The sequence below is a fragment of the Lactuca sativa genome, chromosome 9, assembly GCF_002870075.4.
Source record: "Lactuca sativa cultivar Salinas chromosome 9, Lsat_Salinas_v11, whole genome shotgun sequence".
Lineage (NCBI taxonomy): Eukaryota > Viridiplantae > Streptophyta > Magnoliopsida > Asterales > Asteraceae > Lactuca > Lactuca sativa.
Genome location: NC_056631.2, coordinates 41,565,913 through 41,589,461, shown reverse-complemented (window position 1 = coordinate 41,589,461; position 23,549 = coordinate 41,565,913). Strand labels below are relative to the sequence as shown.

General features: G+C 38.6%; 1 protein-coding gene across 1 annotated transcript; it reads left to right on the top strand.

Annotated features, from left to right (window-relative positions):
- Nucleotides 1-2,537: 2,537 nt before the first annotated feature.
- On the top strand, nt 2,538-3,107 carry LOC111898278 (uncharacterized). The gene has a single exon (XM_023894199.1). The coding sequence runs from the start codon at nt 2,538-2,540 to the stop codon at nt 3,105-3,107; it is 570 nt and encodes a 189-aa protein (XP_023749967.1).
- Nucleotides 3,108-23,549: the final 20,442 nt, after the last annotated feature.

Below are 23,549 nucleotides of genomic sequence, written 5' to 3'. Positions count from 1 at the left end.
AAACCAATGGTTGTATGTTGAAATGGTAAAATCAAGACGTTTTTAGACATGAGAAGTAGATGTTGGAAAAATCAAAGGCATAAAGGAGAAATCAAAAATACCAGATGAATCACAGATGCGGGAAAAAATCATACACGTTTTTGCTTGATTGAGAAGATGAAGTCAAGAGATGAATCAGAAATTTCATTCCCCCTTATTTGTTGAACGACTGGACAAATAGGGCAAGGCATAAACGTCATTTCCAACAATAGTCGATTTTGTGGCTCTATATAGAATTTTAGGCATAAGACTCCTCGATTTCTGTCGACTGGTATGGGAGAAAGGAGAAGCACATCGTGGTTTGTTTTTTGGATATTTGACTGAGCGAATTAGAGCGGGGGCAGAGAATGGGTGGAGACATCGGTCGGAGATCAGAGATTTGGTGATGGTGTGATGTTGTTATGGGAGAAAAGAGCAGTGACGGTGAGAGAGACATCGTGGCTTTCGGATTGAAGATTTTTTTTTTGGTATTTTATTGAGAGAGAGAGAGAGAGAAGAACGATTGAAAGAAGGTAGAGGAACATGGCGGCTTTTCAAACTTTTGGAATTTCATTTCCCCCGCGAGCTTCTAAAACACGTGTTTATAGAAAAAAATATAAAGCGACGTGTGCACACGACACACATTTTATCATATGCGCCATCCGTGTTTTTTTTGGACACTAATTTTAGCGCACGCAAAAAAGTGTGTCCTCTATCCTTCAAATTTTATAAGAGATGACGTTATTTTTAGGACGCACGCTTTTGCGTATCGTAAATCTCTGCGTGTCATTCATTAAAGGCTGTTTTTCTAGTAGTGTGATTTCGAAATCAACTCTAGTGCCAATTAAGCCTAAGTTCAACAATCCATCATTTTAACAAACTTCCAAGTTATCTATAGCTAAAAATGTGAAAGAAGCAAACGTTGGGTTTGCGGTTGTTAAGGCCTTCATAGGGAGTCTTGTTGAGGCGTTTGCAAATGATGCTTCTATTTTAAAAAAAGCATGCAGTTTCCACTGCTTTCACCCAGAAGTAAAGAAAGGTTGGCAAAATTTAGCATTGATCTAGCTGCTTCGACCAATCTTCGATTCCTTTGCTCTACTACTTCGTTTTGTTGTGGTGTATAGGGTGTCGAGAAGTTGGGATTGATGCCCTTGGAAACTAAGATGTTATTTAACAGTTGGTTTGTAAATTCCGTGTCATTGTCACTTCTTATCCATATGATAGGTAATTTGATCTAGAGATCTATTTCTTTTATGAAGTTGATTATGACCTGCGGTGTGTCTAATTTGTGTCTCAAGAAGAAGACCCAAGTGAATCGAGTAAATTCATCAAATATAACAAGAATATATTTCTTGTGATGAAGACTGGCTACGGTAAATGGACCACAGAGATCAATTTGAAGTAGCTGTAAGGTTTCTATGATTGAAGAATCTACTATTAGAGGATGGCTACCCTTTGTTTGTTTTCTACGTTCACAAGCAAGACATAATGTATCATTGTTGTACTTCAGGATTGGTAGACCACGAACTAACTCTTCAGTTACTAGGTTGTGGATGTATTTGAAGTTGAGGTGAGCTATTTTGTGGTGCCATAACCAACTTACTTCAGATACTGTTTTGGACAGAAAACACAACTGCGGTTTGCCAATGATCAAAGAGACGTCCAATGGGTACATTGTCCCTTCATCTTTGGACTTGATCAATCATGTGCTCTTATCACTCGTCATGATGTAGCAGTATTTATTGTCGAACTCAACTTGATGACCAACTTTTCATAACTGACCCACACTGATAAGATTTATGCTTTAGACCCTCTACGTAAGCAACTCTTTGAATAGAGAATCTCCCCCGTAGTTAATACTCCATAACCCCTGATAATTCCATTTGCGTTATTTCCGAAGGTGATGTGACCACTGTTAAACGACCACATTATTGTGTTCTATTTTATATTGTATTTACTTATTGTATTGGCCCATTGTATTCGTGGCCCATGATACTCTTGTATATATTATATTTTGATAATGCAAATAGGCAAGGAGATTGTGACATAATATGGTCTCAGAGACATAACCCACAACCCTAGCCGATTCTTACATCTTCTTCTCTTCTTCTTCGTGTTCAGTCTTCTTCTTCTCCTTCTTCTTGCTTCATCTTCGTGACAGGCGACAACAGTTCTAGTACTAAACCTCCACATAAAGCCTATGGTATCACCAATATTAAAACCTACGTACCTCTCATTCTCGATCTCACAGCCCGTAACTATGAACCATTGAGCAATCTCTTTCATGCTCACTGTATTGTGTATGGTGTTGCTGACCACATCGACTCCACCTATGACCCTCCAAACTCCCCCCCCCTCCGACCACAGAATGGGAAGAACTCGATCAGATCGTAAAACTATGGCTTTTCGGATCTGTATCTCAAAAACTCATTACTTCTGCCTACTCCATTAAAGCATCAGCTCGCAAAATATGGCTGAACTTACATGCCCTATTCTATGATGATGTCGAATCCACAACCATGAATCTAGAGAATGAGTTGAGAAACATCACACTGGGGGACTCAACTATTCATGAGTACTTTGAGAAAATCAAGAAGACAACAGATTTACTGGAGGGACTTGGCGAAAAGATGAAATACCGCACTGTTGTTCTTCATGCTCTAAACGGCCTCCCGACCAAATATGACACTGTTGCAGGTGTTATTCGGTTCTCCAAACCCATACCCACTCTCTCTGAGATGAGATCCATGTTACTAGTTGAAGGAACGAGAATCAATAATTCTCGTCTCACTGTTCAGTCTCACAAAAACCACAGCTCTGCTCCCTCACTTCTCCAAGCTGCCACTTCATCTCCGTTGCCAACTCATGGGGGTGGGGGCAGTTCATACTGTGGGAATTCCACCCTTCGTGTAGGAGGTCATGACAACTATCGCCGCCATCAACAGGGTCCTCCCTTCTCTATAGGTCCACCACCTCAGACCAACCAATATGGGTGGGTATATATTCCATCGCCCGCTTCTGATCATCACTCATGGACAATGTATGGTCAAAACCAACACCCGTGGGCCAACTCCCACTCCTTTTTATAGCCGGCTCCTCAAAGCAACCCATTCTAAGGAAAAACCAACTCTACTAGCCCAGGTCTTCTTGGAAGCAGGCCCTCTACGCCATCAGCAAGTACCCCGCAGGTAGGGGTGTCAATTTATGACACGACACGACAAAAATACACAAAACAAAACGAAATCAGGACGAAATCAAAATTCGAATTCGTGTTCGCGTCGTTTTCGTGTCAAGATTAAAAAACACGACGTCGTGTCGTGTCATGTTCATGTTCATAAATCGACACAAAATTGACACGATTAAGGATGTCGTTGTCATGTTTTTCGTGTTTGTCATTTTTGTCATGTTATATATCTTTAAGTATGAACAAAATACACTAATAGTTTTGTAATATTATATTTTTCGTGTCGTGTCGTGTTGTCATGTTTTAATTGGTTCGTTTTCGTGTTAATAAAAAAAAACACGACATCGTGTTATGTCGTGTTCGTGTTATACAAAACATTGTCGTGTCGTGTCGTGTCAAACAAAAACACAATACGACTGCCCGATTTGACAGCCCTACCCGTAGGCCCATATGCAGTCTTCTGGTCCAAATCAGCCTCTTGGGCCTGGTTAGGCAGTGATCAGCCCACATCACTTCCACATTTGTTCAATACCATGACATTAAATGACCCGGGAAATAGCGGATGGGTCATGGATACTAGCACAACTGACCATGTTCACACAAATAGAGGTATACTAAATATGTATCTAATAATCATTGTTCTCCTTGCGCTATTTATGTCGGTAATGGTTCTGCAATACTTGTTGTGACATCGGGACATTCCATTTTTCCTGTCCCAAATATTTATCGCACCCTTCACCTACAAAATGTCCTCATTATACTAAATATTATAAAAAAATCCTCATTTATGTTCGCAAGTTTACTACACATAATAACTGTTCCATTGATTTTGATCCTTACGGTTTTACCATCTTGATTATCAGACTCGTCGTCCTCTTATCCGTTGTGACAGCCCCGGGCCTCTCTATCCTGTCACCAGCTCCACAAGTCATGCATTCACCACCACCTCATCAAACACTTGGCATCAACGACTAGGTCATCCCGACGATCAAGTCTTGAAGCATTTACTTTCAACTAGTTCTATTTCTTGTCGTTTATCAAAAAATAATGTTACTTGTCATGCTTGCCAGCTTGGAAAACATATTAGGCTTCCATTTCATTTGTCTAATTCTACTGTTTTTGAACCTTTTGAGATTATTCATTCTGATGTATGGACATCTCCTATTTCTAGTAATGGTGGTTTGCAATATTATGTTTTGTTTCTTGATCATTATACCCACTATCTTTGGGTATATTCGATACAACACAAATCTGAAGTTTTTCAAAAATTTCTACACTTCTCTAATATTATCAAAACTCAATTTGGGGGTACCATCAAACAACTCCAATGTGATAATGGGGGGGTGGGGGGGGGGGGAGAATACAACAACAAAAAATTTCAAGACCATCTTGCCTCCTATGGCATTCTTTTTTGTTTCTCCTGTCCTCACACCTCTCAACAAAATGGAAGATCTGAACGCATGATTCACACCATCAATAACATGATGCGAACTCTTATGTTTCATTCTCACTTGCCTCCATCTTTTTGGCCCGAGGCACTTCACATGGCTATCCACCTACTTAATCTCCTTCCCTCTACTTCTATCTCTAATGAAAATCCTCATTACCGCCTCTTTTGCCGCCATCCCACATATGACCACTTGCGTGTATTTGGTTGTCTCTGCTTTCCACAACTTCACACCACTCACAAACTTCAACCCCGTTCCACACCATGAATTTTTCTTGGATATCCCACTCATCATCGGGGTTTCCGTTGCTTTGATCTCTCATCTCGAAAGATCATTATATCTCGTCATGTTACCTTTTATGAGTCTATCTTCCCGTATGGTTTAGTCACCCCCACCGAACTTCCCTCTTATGATTTTCTGTCTGATTCAGATCCTTCCCCTAATCTCCATCACATATTACGCCCCATAACTCCCACACCCGACTCCCCTACTACTCCCCATACACATGACACCGAACCAACCCCACCCCATTCACCTCCATATCCTCCTCACGAGGATCCACCTCCATCTCCACCCCCATCCTCCTCCAAATCATCACATGCACACTCGCTCTCAAAGTGGCATCGTAAAACCCATTGATCGCTTAAACCTCCACTCCACCTCCATTTACCCTGTCCTGAGGTTACACATACAGGCTTTGCAAGATCCAAATTGGCATAAATCCATGAATAAGGAATATAATGCTCTTATTACTAACAGTACTTGGGTTCTTGTGCCACGTCCACCTGGAGCCAATATGGTGCATTCTATGTGGTTATTTAAACAAAAATTTAATGCTGATGGTTCCTTATCTCGCTATAGAGCGCGCCTTGTGGCGAATGGTCGTAGTCAGCAATAGGGGATCGATTGTGATGAAACATTTAGTCTGGTGGTCAAACCAACAACTATTTGTATTGTTCTCAGCCTGGCTGTTTCCCGGCACTGGCCCATTCATCAGCTTGATGTGAAGAATGCTTTCCTTCACGGTCATCTTCAGGAGACAGTGTACATGTACCAACCCCTAGGATTTCGAGACCTGCAACATCCAGATTATGTTTGTCATCTACAGCGGTCCCTCTATGGTTTGAAACAAGACCTTAGGGCTTGGTATCAGTAGTTTGCTCAACATGCTCTTCACCTGGGTTTTGAGCACAGCCTCACTGATTCTTCACTCTTTACATATCATCACGGCTTGGATATTGCATATCTCTTTCTATATGTTGATGACATTATTCTGACTGCCTCCTATCCAACTCTCCTTAACTCCATTATGGCTCAACTCAGCAGTGAGTTTTCTATGACTGATCTTGGGGCTCTTAATTACTTTTTGGGAATATCCGCCACCCGCTCGTCTCACGATCTCTTTCTCTTTTAGAAAAAAAATATGCAACGGAGATACTTCAGTGGGCCAATATGCTCCAGTGCAATCCAGCTCGTACTCCCGCCAGACTACTCATAAGTTGGATGCCAATGGACCTCCTGTAGCAGATCCATCTCTATATCGTAGTCTTGTCGGTGCTCTTCAGTACCTTAGTTTCACTAGACCGGACATCGCCTTTGCGGTGTAGCATATTTGTCTCTTTATGCATGACCCACGAGAGCCACACCTTCATGCACTTAAGCGCATCTTGCGATACGTTCGTGGCACACTTGACCATGGATTGCAGCTTCACGTTTCTCCCAGGACTGATCTTTGTGCTTACTTTAATGTTGACTGGGTGGATGCCCCATCTCTCGCCTCTCCACTTCTGGTTACTGTTTTTTCCTCGGAGATAATTTGATATCATGGTCGTCTAAATGACAATGCATTATTTCTCGGTCCAGTGCTGAGGCTGAGTATCGTGGCGTCGCAAATGTCGGTGCCCGCCCTCCAAAGCTACGATCATTTATTGTGATAATATCAGCTCTATCAACATGACATCAAACCCAGTTCAGCACTAGCACACGAAGCACGTTGAGATTGATATACATTTTATTCGTGATCTGGTTTCCCGTGGTACTGTTCGTGTTTTGCATGTGCCGTCTTCCGCTCAGTATGCCGACATCTTCACCAAAGGTCTTCCGACGCAGCTCTTTAATGATTTCAAATCCAGTTTGAATGTCCGGAATTCTCCTCCCGATCAAACTATGAGGGGATGTTAGCCGACCACATTATTGTATTCTATTTTATATTGTATTTACTTATTGTATTGGCCCATTGTATTCGTGGCCCATGATTCTCTTGTATATATTATATTTTGAGAATGCAAATAGGCAAGGAGATTGTGACTTAAAAACCACCATTACAGAATGGCCTGAAACCGCGAAGGTATTCCAACCTTCTAGTCATGTGCAAGGAGCAGACACTATCGATTAACCATTCTTCTGCTTGTTCCTCCTTGCACAGTGCCTACAAAATCATAGGGTTAGTTTGGGCACCCAAACAAGTTTGGAGCCTTGGGTAATGTGTGACACTTTCCTAACAAATATATGCACATCATATTTATGAACCTTTTTCTTTTCTTTCTTCATTCCAAGTCTAGGACGTTTTACTCTTTTTGTAAAGTCACAGGTTGGGATATGACGTAACTCTTGAAGTGGATAAAAACCAAACGTAAGATTCTTCTCATTTAACCAAAAACCATATTTTGTCAAAGGTCTGGAAGGTGAAGTTTCTTTCTTGTTTCAGGTCTTTGAATGGTGTTTTGCTGGAGTATTCTTGCATGCTCCATCAGTTGCAATGGTTTTTGATAAAAAAAAATTCAGTGATGGGTTTTTCAAAGTTTTTTTTGTTTGAAGTTTTGATCGTATTTTTGAAAATTTTGTTCTTGTAATCAGCTTCCAGCTTTTCACGTCGGTATATAATCTCCATTAGTAAAGCCAATTTTGCTTGAACTTGTGGTGTTAGGTCAAAATATGGTTTATACTTTACTTTTCTGGGAAATTGTATTTCTCTGTAATATTTATGAATTTATGGCCTAGTTTACGGCTGAGTTTATGGCCGTAAACACCTTACGGCCGTAAACTCATTTACGACCCATTTGTTTCCGGCCCATGTTCTACAAGTATAAATAGAGGTGTTAGGGTGAGGAGTAGTGATGGATGAACAGAAGAAAGTTTACGGCCAGAGAGAAGTTTTGTGTGTGTGAATCTTTTGTATCTGGAGCTCTAATTCATATCAATACATACAGAGATTCATAATATTCTTCTTCTCCTTCTCTTCTATTTGATCTGACATCATCCGTTTGATTGGGATTCCGCACCATCAAACGGATTTGACTGATACACGGACAAATTAGGGACTTACAATTGATATCAGAGCCAAGTTGTATCAGTCAATTTTGTCAGATGTGGGGCATTATTTGATCTTATTTTCGAAATATTTTTGCGTTTTTGGAAAAATCTCGCAAAAATAAGGGGGGTTTGTTCTTCGCGTTTTTCATAAAAACGGGTTTTTGATCGAGTTTTCGAGCAAAAAAGGGTAAAAAACGGTGTTTTTAGTCGTAAACAGCGAAGGGTGGCGGCCGGCGGCTAGGGTTTCGGAGTTCACGGCCCGAGGTTTACGGTCCGAGGCCTCGGAGTTTACTGCTCGCGTTTACGGTGTCGCATCTCGCAACAGGTCTCCGCTTCGCATAGCATCGGCTCGCATCGCTTCGCTTCGGCTCGTCATCGCAGCAGCAGCCTCGCATCAGCGACTTCATAGAAAATAGAAGCGACTTTGGGGGTTGCCGGGGATCGAACCCGGGACCTCCAATTCACAGTCAGTGCCCCTTGCCAACTAGACCAACCGAACCCTTATTCCTTCCCTCCCATATTTTAAACTTAAACACTACTGTCGCTCCCTAATTTCAAAATTTGACACTTTTAACCCCAAAAATCAATTTCTTTCCTTTTTAAAATATCTTTTCAACCAAAATTTTTAATTTTTGACATTTATTTTTGACTTTTTACTTAAAATTTTGATTTTGACTTTTAAAGTTTGACCTTTGACTTTAAACTTTGACTTTCTCGTTTAACTTTTAAATTTTCAAATTTATTTTTTTTGTTTGACTTTTAAGTTTGTCTTTTCAAGTTTGACTTTTGAGTTTAACTTTTTAAATTTGACTTTTTCAAGGTTGACTTTTTCATGTTTGATTTAAAAAAAAAATTGACTTTTAAATTTTATTTTAGCTTCTAGTTGTGTATTTAATCGATTTTAAGGTCTACGAGGGAATTTGAAAACATGAAAAAGAGTCATCAGGATATGTTAAGAGAAAATTTCAACATTTTCGATTATGTCCCTGGAGAAACGCTCGAAACTCAGTTGCAGCGGTTTACTACACTCACTACTGAGATGAATATTGTCGGGATCTTCTTGACTAAGTTCGAGATAAACAAAAAGCTATTGAATTCACTTCCAAAATCGTGGGATATGAATGTAGCTGTCATCAAGAAGACAAAAGATCTCAATCGTCTTAGTATTGCTGAAGTAATTGAAGAGCTTGACGCTTTAAAGAGTTCTGTAAACCTTCCGGTCAATGAAGTGTCATGTTCTCATTCATGTGAAGTTTCATGTTCTCAATCATGTGAAGATACGATTAAGTTTCTTCGAGAACAAATTGAGTTATTTAAAAGAGAAGTTGAGAACCTGAGATATGAAGGATATCAACTCAGGAAAGGACAGAAACCCCTAAAGGCTGAGTTGGAAGCAAAAACCAAGGACTTTCGGAAACTTCAGGAAGACTACAGTAACAAATGTGAAAACTATGATTATGTAGCCAAACAAAATGTTGAGCTAGTGGCTGAAGTTGAATCTTTGAAAGGAAAGTTTGAAACCGCCAAACTTGATATTAGAAAATATGATTTCTCAAGTGAGGTGGTTGCAAATATGATAGACCAAAGCATGCAGTTTAAAAGGAATCAAAACAAGGGTCTAGGGTATGATAGTGTACCTCCTCCTTATAATCATAACTACATATCCATCCCCATGACAAAGAAAGAAATTGACAGGGAGGCACATCTTCAATATGGAAAACCAGCGGGATTTGTGTCAGGAGGAGTTATTAATATTGAAGATACTAATGTTGCTACTTCTTGTGCAGGCAAAGTAACAGAAGATGAGAACAAGGAGAAAACCATTGAACAATCCAACATCTCCTTGAACTCAGAATCTGTTGCTTCGAATTCTGTTACTCCTAACAAACCTGCCGTTAAGAAATATAGGCCTCCAATTCCAGCGCAAAAGAGTGCCTATTGCAAGTGTGCATGTGGGAACAACAAGAAACGAGGCAAGGATACGCCACCAGGGGCAGGAAGAAATAACTTCACAGTGAAGAAAAAGACTTGTTTTCACTGTGGAACACCTGGTCACATTGCCCGAATTGTCCAAATCACGCATACGTTCCTTACTATGTGCAAGGCTGGCAGAACACGCCAAGAGGGAGATACTCCAAAAAAAAACCCTCAAGGTCACGTTCAGACATTGACTACTGGAATGCCAAGAAGGCCAAGAATGTAACTCCTAAGGCCAAGAATCAAAATCCAAAGGACAAGCATCCAAATCCCAAGGGCAAGAAGGATATGTCAGCCAACAAGCTCGGTTCAAGAGATGCTCTTGTGAAGCCAAGACCGGTTAGGTCAAAGTCATCTAGGCAGACGGCTTCAAGTTGCAAAGCAAGTGCTGAGCCACCCATCAGATCAAAAAAGAAATGGGTTAAACCTAACTACAAATGGGTTCCAAAGGCTCACTCTCCCAAATCAACTATTGACTCTAATATTTCTTCATCTTCTGTCTGTGATAAACAGGATATGTCATGGGAGAGAGTACCGTGCAAGGATGAAAAAGGTCGACCCAGTTTCAAAATGGATTGGGTTCCCAAGACCAACTGATCCCACTCTGTGTCGGAGCAGCTATGGAGGCATATCATCAGACTTCAGTTTGTTGGTAGTGGCTGTTCCAGGCACATGATAGGAGACATCTCTCCACTGTACAACACTCAAAACATTGTTTAGGAAAATGTGTCCTTTGCGGGAAGGGAAGAAAAGAAGTGATCACTCACGGGGTTAGTGCTTAATGATATGAAGAATTTTTGGATCTGTTCTGAGATTATGCGTGCTGTTCTCAGACCTTCTGGATGTAGATTCAATCGGTGACTTACGGTTTGCGTTTTCTTCTCTAATACTCCTAAGTTTTTTCTTAACCTGATTCGCTTTAAAGACTAATTTTTGTTTTAGGATAGTTTAAATTTGCGCATTTACTTTCGTTTCTCTCCTATGCACAAATTTAGGGGGAGAAATAAAAACAAAACAAAAATTAGAAAATTAAAAAAAATTAAAAAATACAAAAACATTAGAATATAAAAAAAATCAATAAAAAAATATGTTGGTTATGATATGTTCTTGAGGGAGATGTTCTGGGAAGTGATATTATCAAGTGATAACAGGAAACCTGAGTCTGCGTAACGTACCCAAAGTTGAAGGGCCTATGCTCTGGTTTGATGCATCGGTAGGCACGAAAATTTTTAAATGGACTTGACTAGGGAGATTTGAACTTAGGAAATTTATAGACTTGACAAATTTTGACCTAGTTAGATACGTTCAGCCTGACAATACGACGCTCGGATAGGTTGAGCAGGGAGATATATATGGGAATCTACTCGTCACATTAAATGAACCCGTACTTGGAACCGTGGTTTAACTTTTCCTCAATGTGCGGATTCTGTCCTTAATTCCGGTTGGATGGGGTGACTGGTAAATTCCGATAAATTAGGTCTGTAGAATATCATTTTCTTTCTTTCCGTCTGTTAGTCATATGTTGTCTCCTTTGCGTGACTTCCAATCCGACCTGGTACACAATATATATGCAACTCTATTTCTCTGCAGGCTATATATATATATATATATATATATATATATATATATATATATATATATATATGTGTGTGTGTGTGTGTGTGTATGTGTGTGTGTGTGAAATACTTCTTATCTGTTAGCCATATGTTGTCTCCTTTGCGTGACTTCTAATCCGACCTGGTACACAGCATATGCAACCTTCTTCTTCTCAACCCCTCTGAAGTAGTTAGCAATAGAATTCTGAATCTCTTCTCTCTCTGAATGGTTGTCTGCTCACCCGGTGTAAGGAGTACTCTGGAAGTTCTTGATGGCTGGGGCATATCAGGAAGCGGGAAACACGTTCCAGTACACTTAAAATTGAACTCATACAGATTGTCTATAGATCTCGCTGCTCGATTTAGGTGGACAACAATATCCTTGGTCGTCGTCAGATGAATGGTCCTTAAGATATAGTATCTAAGGAATTAGGATCAGATATAATATCTAGGAACTTAAGTTCACCTTGTCTTGTAACAAATAGTATGTCCTAAATTTGTCACAATTTTTCGTGTTTAAGTGGACAACAATACTGACGATCGACCAGACAAAGATGTGAATATGAAAGGTACCGACAAGTGGATAAAGGTTGTCTAAAAACTTTGATCCCAAATCTCTCTTAAAGTTAGATATCATTTTATTTTTGTTAAATTTATCATAGTTTCTTCTAATTTAAATATTAGGGGAGAATTAAAAATTAAAAACAATAAAAAAATCAGAAAAATTCAAAAATCAAAGAAAAATTAAAAAAAAATTAAAAATCCAAAAATACTGTTATTTTTGTTTTATTTCTTGTTCAGAAAAATCAAAAAAATCCAAAAAAAAAAATTTCTGTTTTAATTTGTGTGCTAAGTTTTCTTTTAGTTTTGTTTTGTCTTGAAAAGTGATTTCTGGTATAGATAAGACTCATGGAGTTTGTGTTGCAGATTTCTGAGCCAAAGGCTTCGTCCGTGAGAATCGAAGAATTCTCATTCGAATGAGCAAGAAATGAAGATTATTCTTTCAACATTCAATCCTTCAACCCCAGAAGCAAGGTGAAGCAGAAATTGAAGATTTTGTGACGGATTGCATTGAAGCCTCCTCAATCGGTCTATTGCTATCTATGAACCTGCTGAAGTGATCCAGAAGATTTGTTCTCTCTGATGTTCTCTCTGAAGATTCTCAAGCTAAAAGCACTATCTTTCAAGAATCAGTACGTAACACCTCCTCACCCAACGTGCACTCAATGCCAAATTCTGAAGAAAACCTCAAGTGCTCAAGATGAAGTCATTCATTGAAGATTCATATGTTCATCCTGATGCTGTGACGAAATCGAAGGTTAAAGCTGAAGCCAAGCTCCCATTGAAGATTGACAAGAAGAGCCAGCTACTTTTTAGGGGGAGCTTATTGGGTCATTAAGAAAAGAAAGCTATAAACCAAGGGGGAGATTGTTAGGTCAAAATATGGTTTATACTTTACTTTTCTGGGAAATTGTATTTCTCTGTAATATTTATGAATTTATGGCCTAGTTTACGGCTGAGTTTATGGCCGTAAACACCTTACGGCCGTAAACTCATTTACGGCCCATTTGTTTCCGACCCATGTTCTACAAGTATAAATAGAGGTGTTAGGGTGAGGAGTAGTGATGGATGAACAGAAGAAAGTTTACGGCCAGAGAGAAGTTTTGTGTGTGTGAATCTTTTGTATCTGGAGCTTTAATTCATATCAATACATACAGAGATTCATAATATTCTTCTTCTCCCTCTCTTCTATTTGAACTGACATCATCTGTTTGATTGGGATTCCGCACCATCAAACGGATTTGACTGATACACGGGCAAATTAGGGACTTACATGTGGTGAGAACACATCAGTGACATTCAACTAAGGTTTATTGGAAGTTTGAGGTAAAATTCGAGGACTTGACTCATCAAAAATGGAAATTTCATGACTTTGAGAACATTTTCCAAATTCAAAATTAATGATTGGTAATTCATGCAAGATAGGCTGAAGAGTGGTTGTGCAATGGACTGGGGTCTACGGTAGGGAAGATTGAACTACTTCAGAGTAAGTCAAGAGTGACTTTTCATTGGGACATGTTTTGGTAGACAAGGATGGACTATTTTCAACTACTTTAGGTCCTTCTAAAACAATTTCTTCATCCACATCAGAACATGATTGAGAGCCAGAACAAATTGTGCCAAAAATGGGTATGGCTTCATCTTAAATACCCAAGGATTTAGGAAGAATTTCCTCTACGACACAATTTTTACTAAGTTCATGAAATCTACCAAAGTGACACTCGATGTCTTCGGGATATGTCTTATTGTTGACTGGAAATTTAAAAGGTCTATCATGTGGTACATATGGATGATCACCATTGAATCGGGGAGAGGATGGCTCATTGGATGAGTACCCATTGGACCATCCCCAATTATAAGTGTTGTTTACGGTCCCATTGTTAACAAGATTCTCAATAGCTTCACTTTCATTAAAGATTATTTCAATTAAAAGATTTAAATGTACAATCTCTTTTCGGGCTAGATCTCATTGATTTAAAGCTATATCTAACTGAGTTTCACTTAACATCCTAGCATCTTTTTCTAACAATAAGTCCTTTTCTATCATGGCAACCTTAAGCCTTTTTTCTTCTAGTCTTCCTCTCACATGGTACATCTCTTGGGGATCTATGTTCCTTTCATCTAAGGCTTTGTTATAGTCTGAAAGGACGGCAACACAAGTGTCATTAAGTCTTTCTATGTACGATTCACAATCATGAATGTTGTAATTATTAGACTGAAACATAATTTTTACCTATTCAACTATGCTTTTTGCCATGTAGCAGTAGTTCTTTTGGAGGTTTGATGACCCGTCTTCCTCTATAGTTTCCACCATGCAAATTTTCCCTTTCTTCTTGTTCTTGTTTATTTCTTCATCTTCATCACCTGAAGACCAAACTTGATGATCCCTTTTGACTTGAGCAACATAAGATCTTGATTTTTCTTTTTCCTCCATTTCTTGAGACATTCGGAGATAAAAGGCCTTGTCTTTCACCATATTTGCTTTGCAGTCTTTGGCAAAGTGGTTTTCCTTGTGACATCTATGGCAAATAATGACTCCAGGTTTGTCTTTAGTAGTCGTAACGAAGTCTAAAGGTTTGTTGTTTTGCGGTGGCTCCTTTTGAGAAGTGTTCTGCGGTTGTGAAGGATGATGAGGGTTTCTGGGATATCGTGGATGGTTATTCTGCGTGCTGAAGTTGCGCTTGAAAGGTGGTTTGGTGAACTGTTAGTTTTTACGAAAGGATGTTGGTGGAAGTCTATTGAACTATTGACTGGCCAAGGTAATGGCAATTTAAAAATGTTCTTCATCATCTAGTTCTACATCAGCTTCATATGATTGTGGTGGCTTGTCATATGAATGTTGGTATGATGACTCTGCGATATATGGGTACTGAGGAGCTTTGAACTGCGGGGTTTGAGCCATCAAAGCAACTGGTCCTCCTAGATCTGCACAATCCTTTAACACGGTTGATTCTTGTGCTTGGAGTTCACCATAAAGTTTAAACAATGAGAAAGTGTGGATCTTTCTATCTCCTTGGACTATCATGTTTGTTATGGTCCAATGTCTACCCAACCATTCAGGAGTTGTAGATTTGTCTCATGATTTCTTCGAACTATACAAACATTTAATAGCTCTGTGATGATGAGGTTAAACCTTTTAAACGGATATTCAAGAGTTTCACTGGGAAGAGCTTTAAAGTTGTTGAACTCATTGAGTGCAGTGTTGAGTTTCTTGTCTTGAGCTTGTTCAGGCCCTTGATAAAGATTTTTAAGCACATCCCATATCTCCTTGGCAGATTTGCAGTTGAGGATGATGTCGAAGTGGTATGGAGCAACACCACAAGAGATTTCATATAAGGATATGTTATCTTTCTCCATTTTCTCAAGATCATCAATTGTTGGTCGATTCATGGCTGCCTGAGCTCCACCAAGTCGTGCCTGAGCACCATCTGCTTGAACGGGAGTGAGAGCAGGGAAATGGGGTACTTCTTCCACATATCTCCATGCATCTCTTCTGAGCCTCTTAAGATACCTTTCCATTCTTTGAGACAAACAGTGGTATTCACTTGCAACAGTATCGAAGCTCTGTTAGAGCCTCCAACATTGTTGGACACGTTCAATGATAAAGCTTGCGCCATATTTCCTTGTTTTGTTTTTTTAGAATGAGCTTCAGTGCTATAGAAGGCTTCCCAAAATCAGAGTTTTTTAGAAAGCAACCACTATGGATCTGATACCAATTTTTGAGAGAAAAACTTTGAAGAACACTTGAACAAACGTTAGTACAAGATAATAAGTTGCAGAATAAGTTAATCTCAATGATCTTGTTAGCTCAATAATAATAAGTTAGAAATGTTAGATTGCAGAAATATAAAGGAAATATAAATTACAACAAGTTATATGAAGTAGACACCAAGTTGATTCATAACAAGGATTTCAAGCAAACACAAGTTAACAAATGCGATCAACTTAAAGTGAAGATGAACTCGTATTATCAGTTAAGATAGAATATAGATGAATGATCTTTGTATTTCGATTATAGTTCTGGAAGAGATAATATTGGTAAAGATACATGAAGGGGGAGTCTCTATTTATAGAGTCCCGAAAAGTTACATTACAAATAAAAAAAATACTATTCTGCTGAATTCAGTGACCATGCAAGGTTCACTGTACAAAACAAAGCAAACATGCTATGTCAGTAAAGTAACATGAAAGTCTTCATTCATCATTCATCTTCGCGGTAGCTGTTGCGGTTCACAAAAGATCTTCTCCAATTTCGGTAGTCAACTACTTCTACGGTAGCAACAGCAATCCAGAATGCAGTTCCTTAGCTAAAGAGGGTCACTTTTTGTATCAACACAGTAGATGTTCCTAATCCCATAAATGTTTCAGATGGTCCTCTTCCGATGTTCACAAGCGAAGAAACTCTGAAACCTCCCTCCGACGAAGAACATTCTGATGATGTAATGTTTGATGATGACAGCACATATGTTGGTGCTCTGCCAATCCTCACATCTTTCAGTTCATTACAGAAGCCCTCCTCCTCCAAACCAATATATGATTTCATCCTTCTCTCATCCTCCTCAGATTAAGAAGAAGAAGAAGTAAATGTGGATTCCAACACTCAAGGCAATCAAGGCAACGAAACCGAAACCAATCCAGCTGATAATCCCAAGCCTTTTGCACCACAAGATGATAAAAATAGTGACGTCAATGATAAAAAGTCTAAGATTTCTAACTTGGACATAGGATCTTCGGATGAAAACATTACAAATACTTTAGCCTTTTTAGAACTCCGAGACAACGTTGATGCTACTATTTCCAAGGTTAACTCACTCGATACGACTGTTGCTCAACTTGACTCCAAGATCGATCAGACGGTTACCAACCTCAAATCCAAGCTAGGACTCATTCTCAAATATCACTATGATATCAAAGACGTTGGCTCCTTCGAACTCGATTGAGCAAATCAACATGACTAGGTCATTTCCCTCTGATTCAAGCACAATCTGGAAGAAGTTGAACATAAATATAACGATAGTCTTGATCATCATATCTCCATCACCACCAATATGCTCAAGATTCTTGAAAACATGATTACTGCCACCAATGAACTGATCAAACAAACTCATGTTCATCAAGAAAAACAAATCCATAGGTTTGAGAAGGAGATTCAAAAAAGGACAAACTGAATCTGATTAAGCAACAAGTCCTCCTCAAGCTGATCCGAACATGTTGGAATATTTTTGATGTTCCAAACAACAATTTTGATGAAATGCTCTCAATTTTGGGTTCATTTTTCGACCATCTTAAGAGTCAAGCACCCACGGCTAACGCATATGATGCTCTCACCAAAAAACTCAACACCATCTTCCAGAAGGTCTTTGAATGACATGAGGATATTAGAGCAAATCATGTACTTGCATCGGATGTTGGGCCTTCCAATGCAAGAGGGGGATAAGGAGTTATTCAGAGTGAAAGAAGAATTAAAAGGAAGTCTATAACGGAATTACACTCCGAGATGAGTTATCCGAAGAAGATTTAATCAAGGTTGAACCTATTGAACCTCTTAAGTCTGGTGATGAAGAAGAAGAAGATCTTATTGAAAATGGTGTTTTAGGACCTCAAGCTATTAAGGAAAAACATGTGAAGGTCCTTTCAGATGTAGAAAAGCTCAAGTGGTCCTCGGTTACCTGGCCATCATCATTAGCCAAAACATTCAGAAGAAACTGATACATGGATAAAATCAAAACAAAGCAAACCATCAACGCATTTCGAGGTACACAATCTATGCTTCCACTAATCCCTACTCTGAGGGTCGTTTAGATTGATGAAGGTTCTCAAACCCTTAAACCTAATGATCTACCTGAAGAGCCTCTGGTTCCTCCTCTACCAGAATTCATCATCTCTGAAACCTTTCAACAAATCATCTCTGACCTAAACGAGCCTCTTCAAGACAAAGGAAAGAAGATTGCTACTGAACCAAACAACCCAATGAAGACGTTCAAAACTTATGAGGGCCGGTCTCAAGAACAAATAGATCAGGCTTTGGAAGAAAGCATCAAGATTGAAACACTAAAATACAACCTGAATCCGATGTTGGCCATATCACCTCTTTTCCGAGAAGGAGTTTTTCACGATATTCATTTTGTCCCCTTCATGTACTATGATCTTCCAACTCAGGAGGTTGGCCAACTTGATCTTCCAATCTCTCCTCATGGTAAATTCTACATCAAGTACGCGCATGTTCATCCAAATGATGATCCTCAAACAATCATCAAGACATAGCATGAGAGATTGAGAACCTTCTATTCCATTAACACACGTCCTAAAAAAGAAGTGTGGTCTCGGAAGCGGATTACCAAAATCGTTGGATGCGATAACAAGGTTTAGAGCAAGTTCAATATCAACTGTATGCTACATAGATACTATGTCTCTCGGAATAAAGAAGAAAGAATCACTTTCACGGATGTTGATTTTCCCTCAATCAACCCCATTGACATTCTCACCATTACTACTCATCTACGAGAACGCCAAAAAAATCACTCAAGAATCGGCGCATACAGTGCTGCAATCAATTTCTTGAAGGACTACGTTGTGGAATTTTGCAAGTCCGACATTGAATTTTCTCACTTGTCCGGAGCTGAGAATATTTTGGTGAAAATCACTTATGAACTGCCTGAAGCTCATATTTCGGCAGAAAGACCCATTGAAGAGCGGAATTTGGATACTCTATCTCAAAAAGAAGACCAACCGAAAAGAATTCTTTAGAGTTCTTGAAAAACATCTAGTTCCATCAAAGATCCTTGAGAAGTTCATCTCCAAAGCTGGGTACAAAGTGCCTATCTCTTTGTGTCTGATGAATCCCATTAAGTTAATTGATTTTTCAGTTCACTTAAGGGGAGATTGTTGATGCATAAAAGTGAACCTCTAGAAATTCGAGCCAAACCGGATCTGAAGTCAATGTTATCCGAGATGTGAAGCGTTACGAAGTCAGTCTTCTTCCGAGATGAAGACATTTGAAAGACATTCCGAAGTTAGTCTTTCGATGTGATAGATTTTGTACAAGCATTAAACATTCCTTGTCGCTTTTAGTGAGTGGACAGTTTATAGGACAAGATCAAGTAAATATTATGTGTTAGATTTGGTTAGTTCACTGTTTTATCTAATCCATAGAATGTTCACAGTTTGTACTATGTCTCTCCTTTACTATTAAAGGAGATGATGTTTCATGGATTGTAAGCAAGAAGTAGCAATATTCTCTTCATATCAATTACAAATTCTCTTTCAAGTCAAATTTCTTTCATCGTCATTCTTCTTCTTCTTAGATCGTCTTTACTTTGCTCATAATCATTTTACCCTAGTTAATTATTTTGTTGAACACTTTGTTGATTTTCATACTCCAAGACAAGACTGGTTTACTAGAGATGACTGGACCAATATATTAGTGGCAGACATTGATCTTAAGTTAATTCAAGGTTTGAGATCTCAAACCTTGTCCGTACAGGTTTGGGCCCATGATCGGAGGACTTACGTCTCCAGGACGGCCAAGGAGAGCGCCTTCCGTTCTCCTATCTATCGATTCATTCACCAATTGGTCACTTCTACCATTTTTCATAGACATGAGTGTGACAAGGTTCCCTCGGGTGACCATTTCTTTTTGTGGTGCCTCACTCAGACGGAGGTTTGCCTTCATCTTCCTTTTGCTCTTACTCTTTACTTATCTAGCATGGATATAGGGTATACACCTTTGAGCAGGATCTAAGGGGGTCATTGGGTTACTAGTTTGGCCTTATCATATAGGATTGATACAAGTGTGATGGTCCCTATGCCTATCCGGGAGCTAAGTACTATCACTCTCGGGAAAATGAAGGTGTTTGTTTGGGAGGTGGGGGCAACCGTGGAGGATACCAGAGGATGACATCGTGGGGCCAAATTGAAAGGTGGAGGCGGTCAAGATCCCTGCACCTGCCTTCATGAGGCATCAGAGGCCTAGGCATGATGAGCTTAGTCATTCGAAGCTATTTTTGCATGACGTGATGTAGCATCTACTTGTTGCGCAGGAAGAGCGTCGTTGGATCATGGCTTTGGTCTCGGCGATGGTACCACAACTGTGGATGGACCATCCACCTTTTCCTAGGGCAAATCCTTCTGCTACACCCCCTTTTCAGCCACGAGGCACGAGTTATGATAGTGTCGGTCCTTCAGGCACACACCATAGGGATGTCGATGATGATGACGACGAGAATACCAAGGACGAGGAGGTTAAGTATGCGAGCAACAAGATGTAGGTTGAGTTTTTTGGGTTTGATACTTTGTATTTCATACTTAAGATTTATTTTGATACACTTTATTTATATTGGTTGTATTTGGTTATTCATGATTTCTGTTTTGTCGTTTATCTATCCCCAATTCAGTCGATGTATCAGTTCAGTCAAGTCTAAACATAATTGATCAGGCTATGCTTAGGAGTGATTCAACTTCTACATGCTGAATTATCCTGGATATTTGTCTTATGTATGCTTTTTATATGTTATTCAAGATTGGTGGTTATTATTGTTTTATACTTCTAGACTATGTATGGTTCAACTAGGTAGGAAAAGTCCATGGGAAGGACCATTTTGGCGTATAGTTCTTCTGAAGTCCAGCAACCCAAGAAGACAGTTCCAACCTAGACACCTCTCTAATACATTGTCTATTAGTTGAGTAATCAATAGTAATACTTTTATTTATAGGTTTGAGGACAAACCTAATCGAACTATATGTCCTAAGCTTGAGTCGTAATTCTTAAAGAAATACTAATTCCCTATAGCAATTAGCTCTGATACCAATCTGTCACACCATCCCCGGCCGATGGCGGAAAATTCCGAGTGGTGACAGTATAAAGTTTCCCAAATCACAGAGTGCCAGTCATTTACCTTTTCTAAACGAAAGCTACAATTCTTCATGTCGAAAATCCTTCCTTGACTGAATCTCTTTCTCTTTCCTGGGAACACATGCGATATTTGGAAAAGTCAACATAATTTTGGTGAGTGCAAAGGTTTTCATAGTTTTTGACTTTCATTGGGTTGTATCATTTTAAGAATCCTTTTTCTTTTAGAAAAACCTTTCCTAAAGTATCTTATCAACCCTATCTTACTATCTTTTAGGATATTTAACGAATCCTATATTTTTAGGATATATCTATTTATACTAATGTACTATCTTTATGGGATATCAAACGATCCTAACGTATTTTATCTGCGATATCTAATGATCCTTTCTTATTATATATAGGATAACTAACGATCCTTTTTCATTACCTCTATGATATCTATTGATCCTATCTTAGTATTTTATTTGGATTTTTATCTAATCCTAACGTATTTTATCTATCATTCCAAGGCATGCCTAATAGTAGTCATACCCTAAGGTGATCTAATGTATTACCATGAACCCCCATAATCGACGTTGTTTGACTACAAATTATGCCCCAAAACGACACTTCATTGGAGGTCGAAGAGTGAATAATAAGAAAGTTATCCGGTTGGGATTGTAGCTTGCAATGGAAGGTGGGGTTGTCAGACCCCGTATAGATCTATACATATCTTTGTAGCTCTCGCAAGATTAACGATTACAAGTATCTGGGGAATTCCGAATTTAATCAAGGCCTTTGGATGAATTAATAGCTCACTAGCGCATTGACATTAGGTATTTATCTTTTATCTTTTATCTAAATCCTTCCTAGGGATTTCCTATAATTATCGCAACATAAGTATTTTATCTTATATTTGATAGTTATAATCTTTTATCTTAATCCTACTTAGGGATTTCCTATAACTATCACAATATAAATCTTTATCGGATATTTGCTAATTATAATCTTTGATCTCATAATTATTTTATATACATATATATATATATATATATATATATATATATATATATATATATACACCCAAATTAACCCAAATTATGGTTATTTGAAAATAGGATATTTGGGCATACTAACAACTAAGTACATTGCATATCCTTTATATTTTACCAGCATAAGTTCTAAGTACTACGTTATCCTACGAACTTGGCCATCATAATATCTAGGTATTATCTCTTCCTAGACTATTGGACATCATATCTCTTAGGCATAATATCATAGCTTAACACTAGGTATAGTATCTATAGCTACATTATCCAAAGGCTTTAAGCTTTACAAAATGATTTGTTTAAGCTTTAAATAGTGAAAATAGGGGTTGTGTACTCACTCTAGAACCGTATTTTAAAAGATCCAAGCCATTGCATCTGAAGCTTCGCGCCATCGAGAGGATATTCGAAATGGATTTATAAGTATATAGAGAGGGTTTGGAAGATTGATTGGGTGAGAAAACCATAAATGAGCACCTTTATTTATAGTGGATGTGTGTGTGGCACACATCATGTGTGGCGTGAACTTGCTTTGTGGCTCCTTGCAGAGCCTTCCACATGTCACACTTTTGATGGTTCACATCTCCATAATCTTCGACGAATCTGGGTCTCAGGTGTGCACGCTGACCATGATGCGCAAATGGCGTGAACCCCTAATTCTTTTATAAAAATTCATATATTCCTCATGTGAATCTTGTTTCCTACCATCGTTATATATTTGTGCACCTCTCTGCTAGTACTACAACCTTCTTTAAGGTCGCGTTGTCAAATTTTGACTTTCATTTTTAACGCGTATTTTATATTTTTCTAAAAATTGTATCTCTTTCATGCGAATATGTTTTTGACCTTTTTCCTTTCAAAGTCCTTATCGCACGGGCTACTACGATTTTCCTTTTAGTGGCATTAACCGAAACTCAACCGACCTCTATACGTTATTTTGACACTAATAGCATTATTAACATGGTCGGTTCTTATTTTTACAAAAATCATAACTCCTCCAGTCGGAGTCAGATTTTTGCAATGTTTATATCCTTGGAATCACTTTGTTGTGTACTTTTCCAAATACACTAACCATCATATAAATTCTTGGTCACTCATTTCTGACCCTATTATTATTACTTAACTAATTATATCTTCCTTCAATATGAAAAGTTCTATCATTATCATCGGTTCGTGCAAATCTTTTGTGACAATTGGTGAGGAGAAATTCGCCATTGTTACGGAAAATAAGTAAAGGTTAGGCAGAGCTTTGTTAAAGAAAGTAATATTTTACTATGAGACGATTCCATAGATATAAAGTTCGTTAAAATCAGAGTGTATATGAGAAAGTTATGGTCATTCGAAGTTGAGATAAAAGTACATTGTTATTCTGACATTGAAATGGCACAATCCTCATAGCGAAACAGAAATGAAATGAGTTACCAAGACATGTGGTGATCGTACGTGACAAGTAGCAACATATAAGACATGAAAAAAATCCTTAGAGTAACATGTCACTACGCTGCAACAACATACTTACTGGAAACAATGACCAGGTAGTGTAAATATTTCAATTTTGTGTCATTAGGAGAGTTGAGG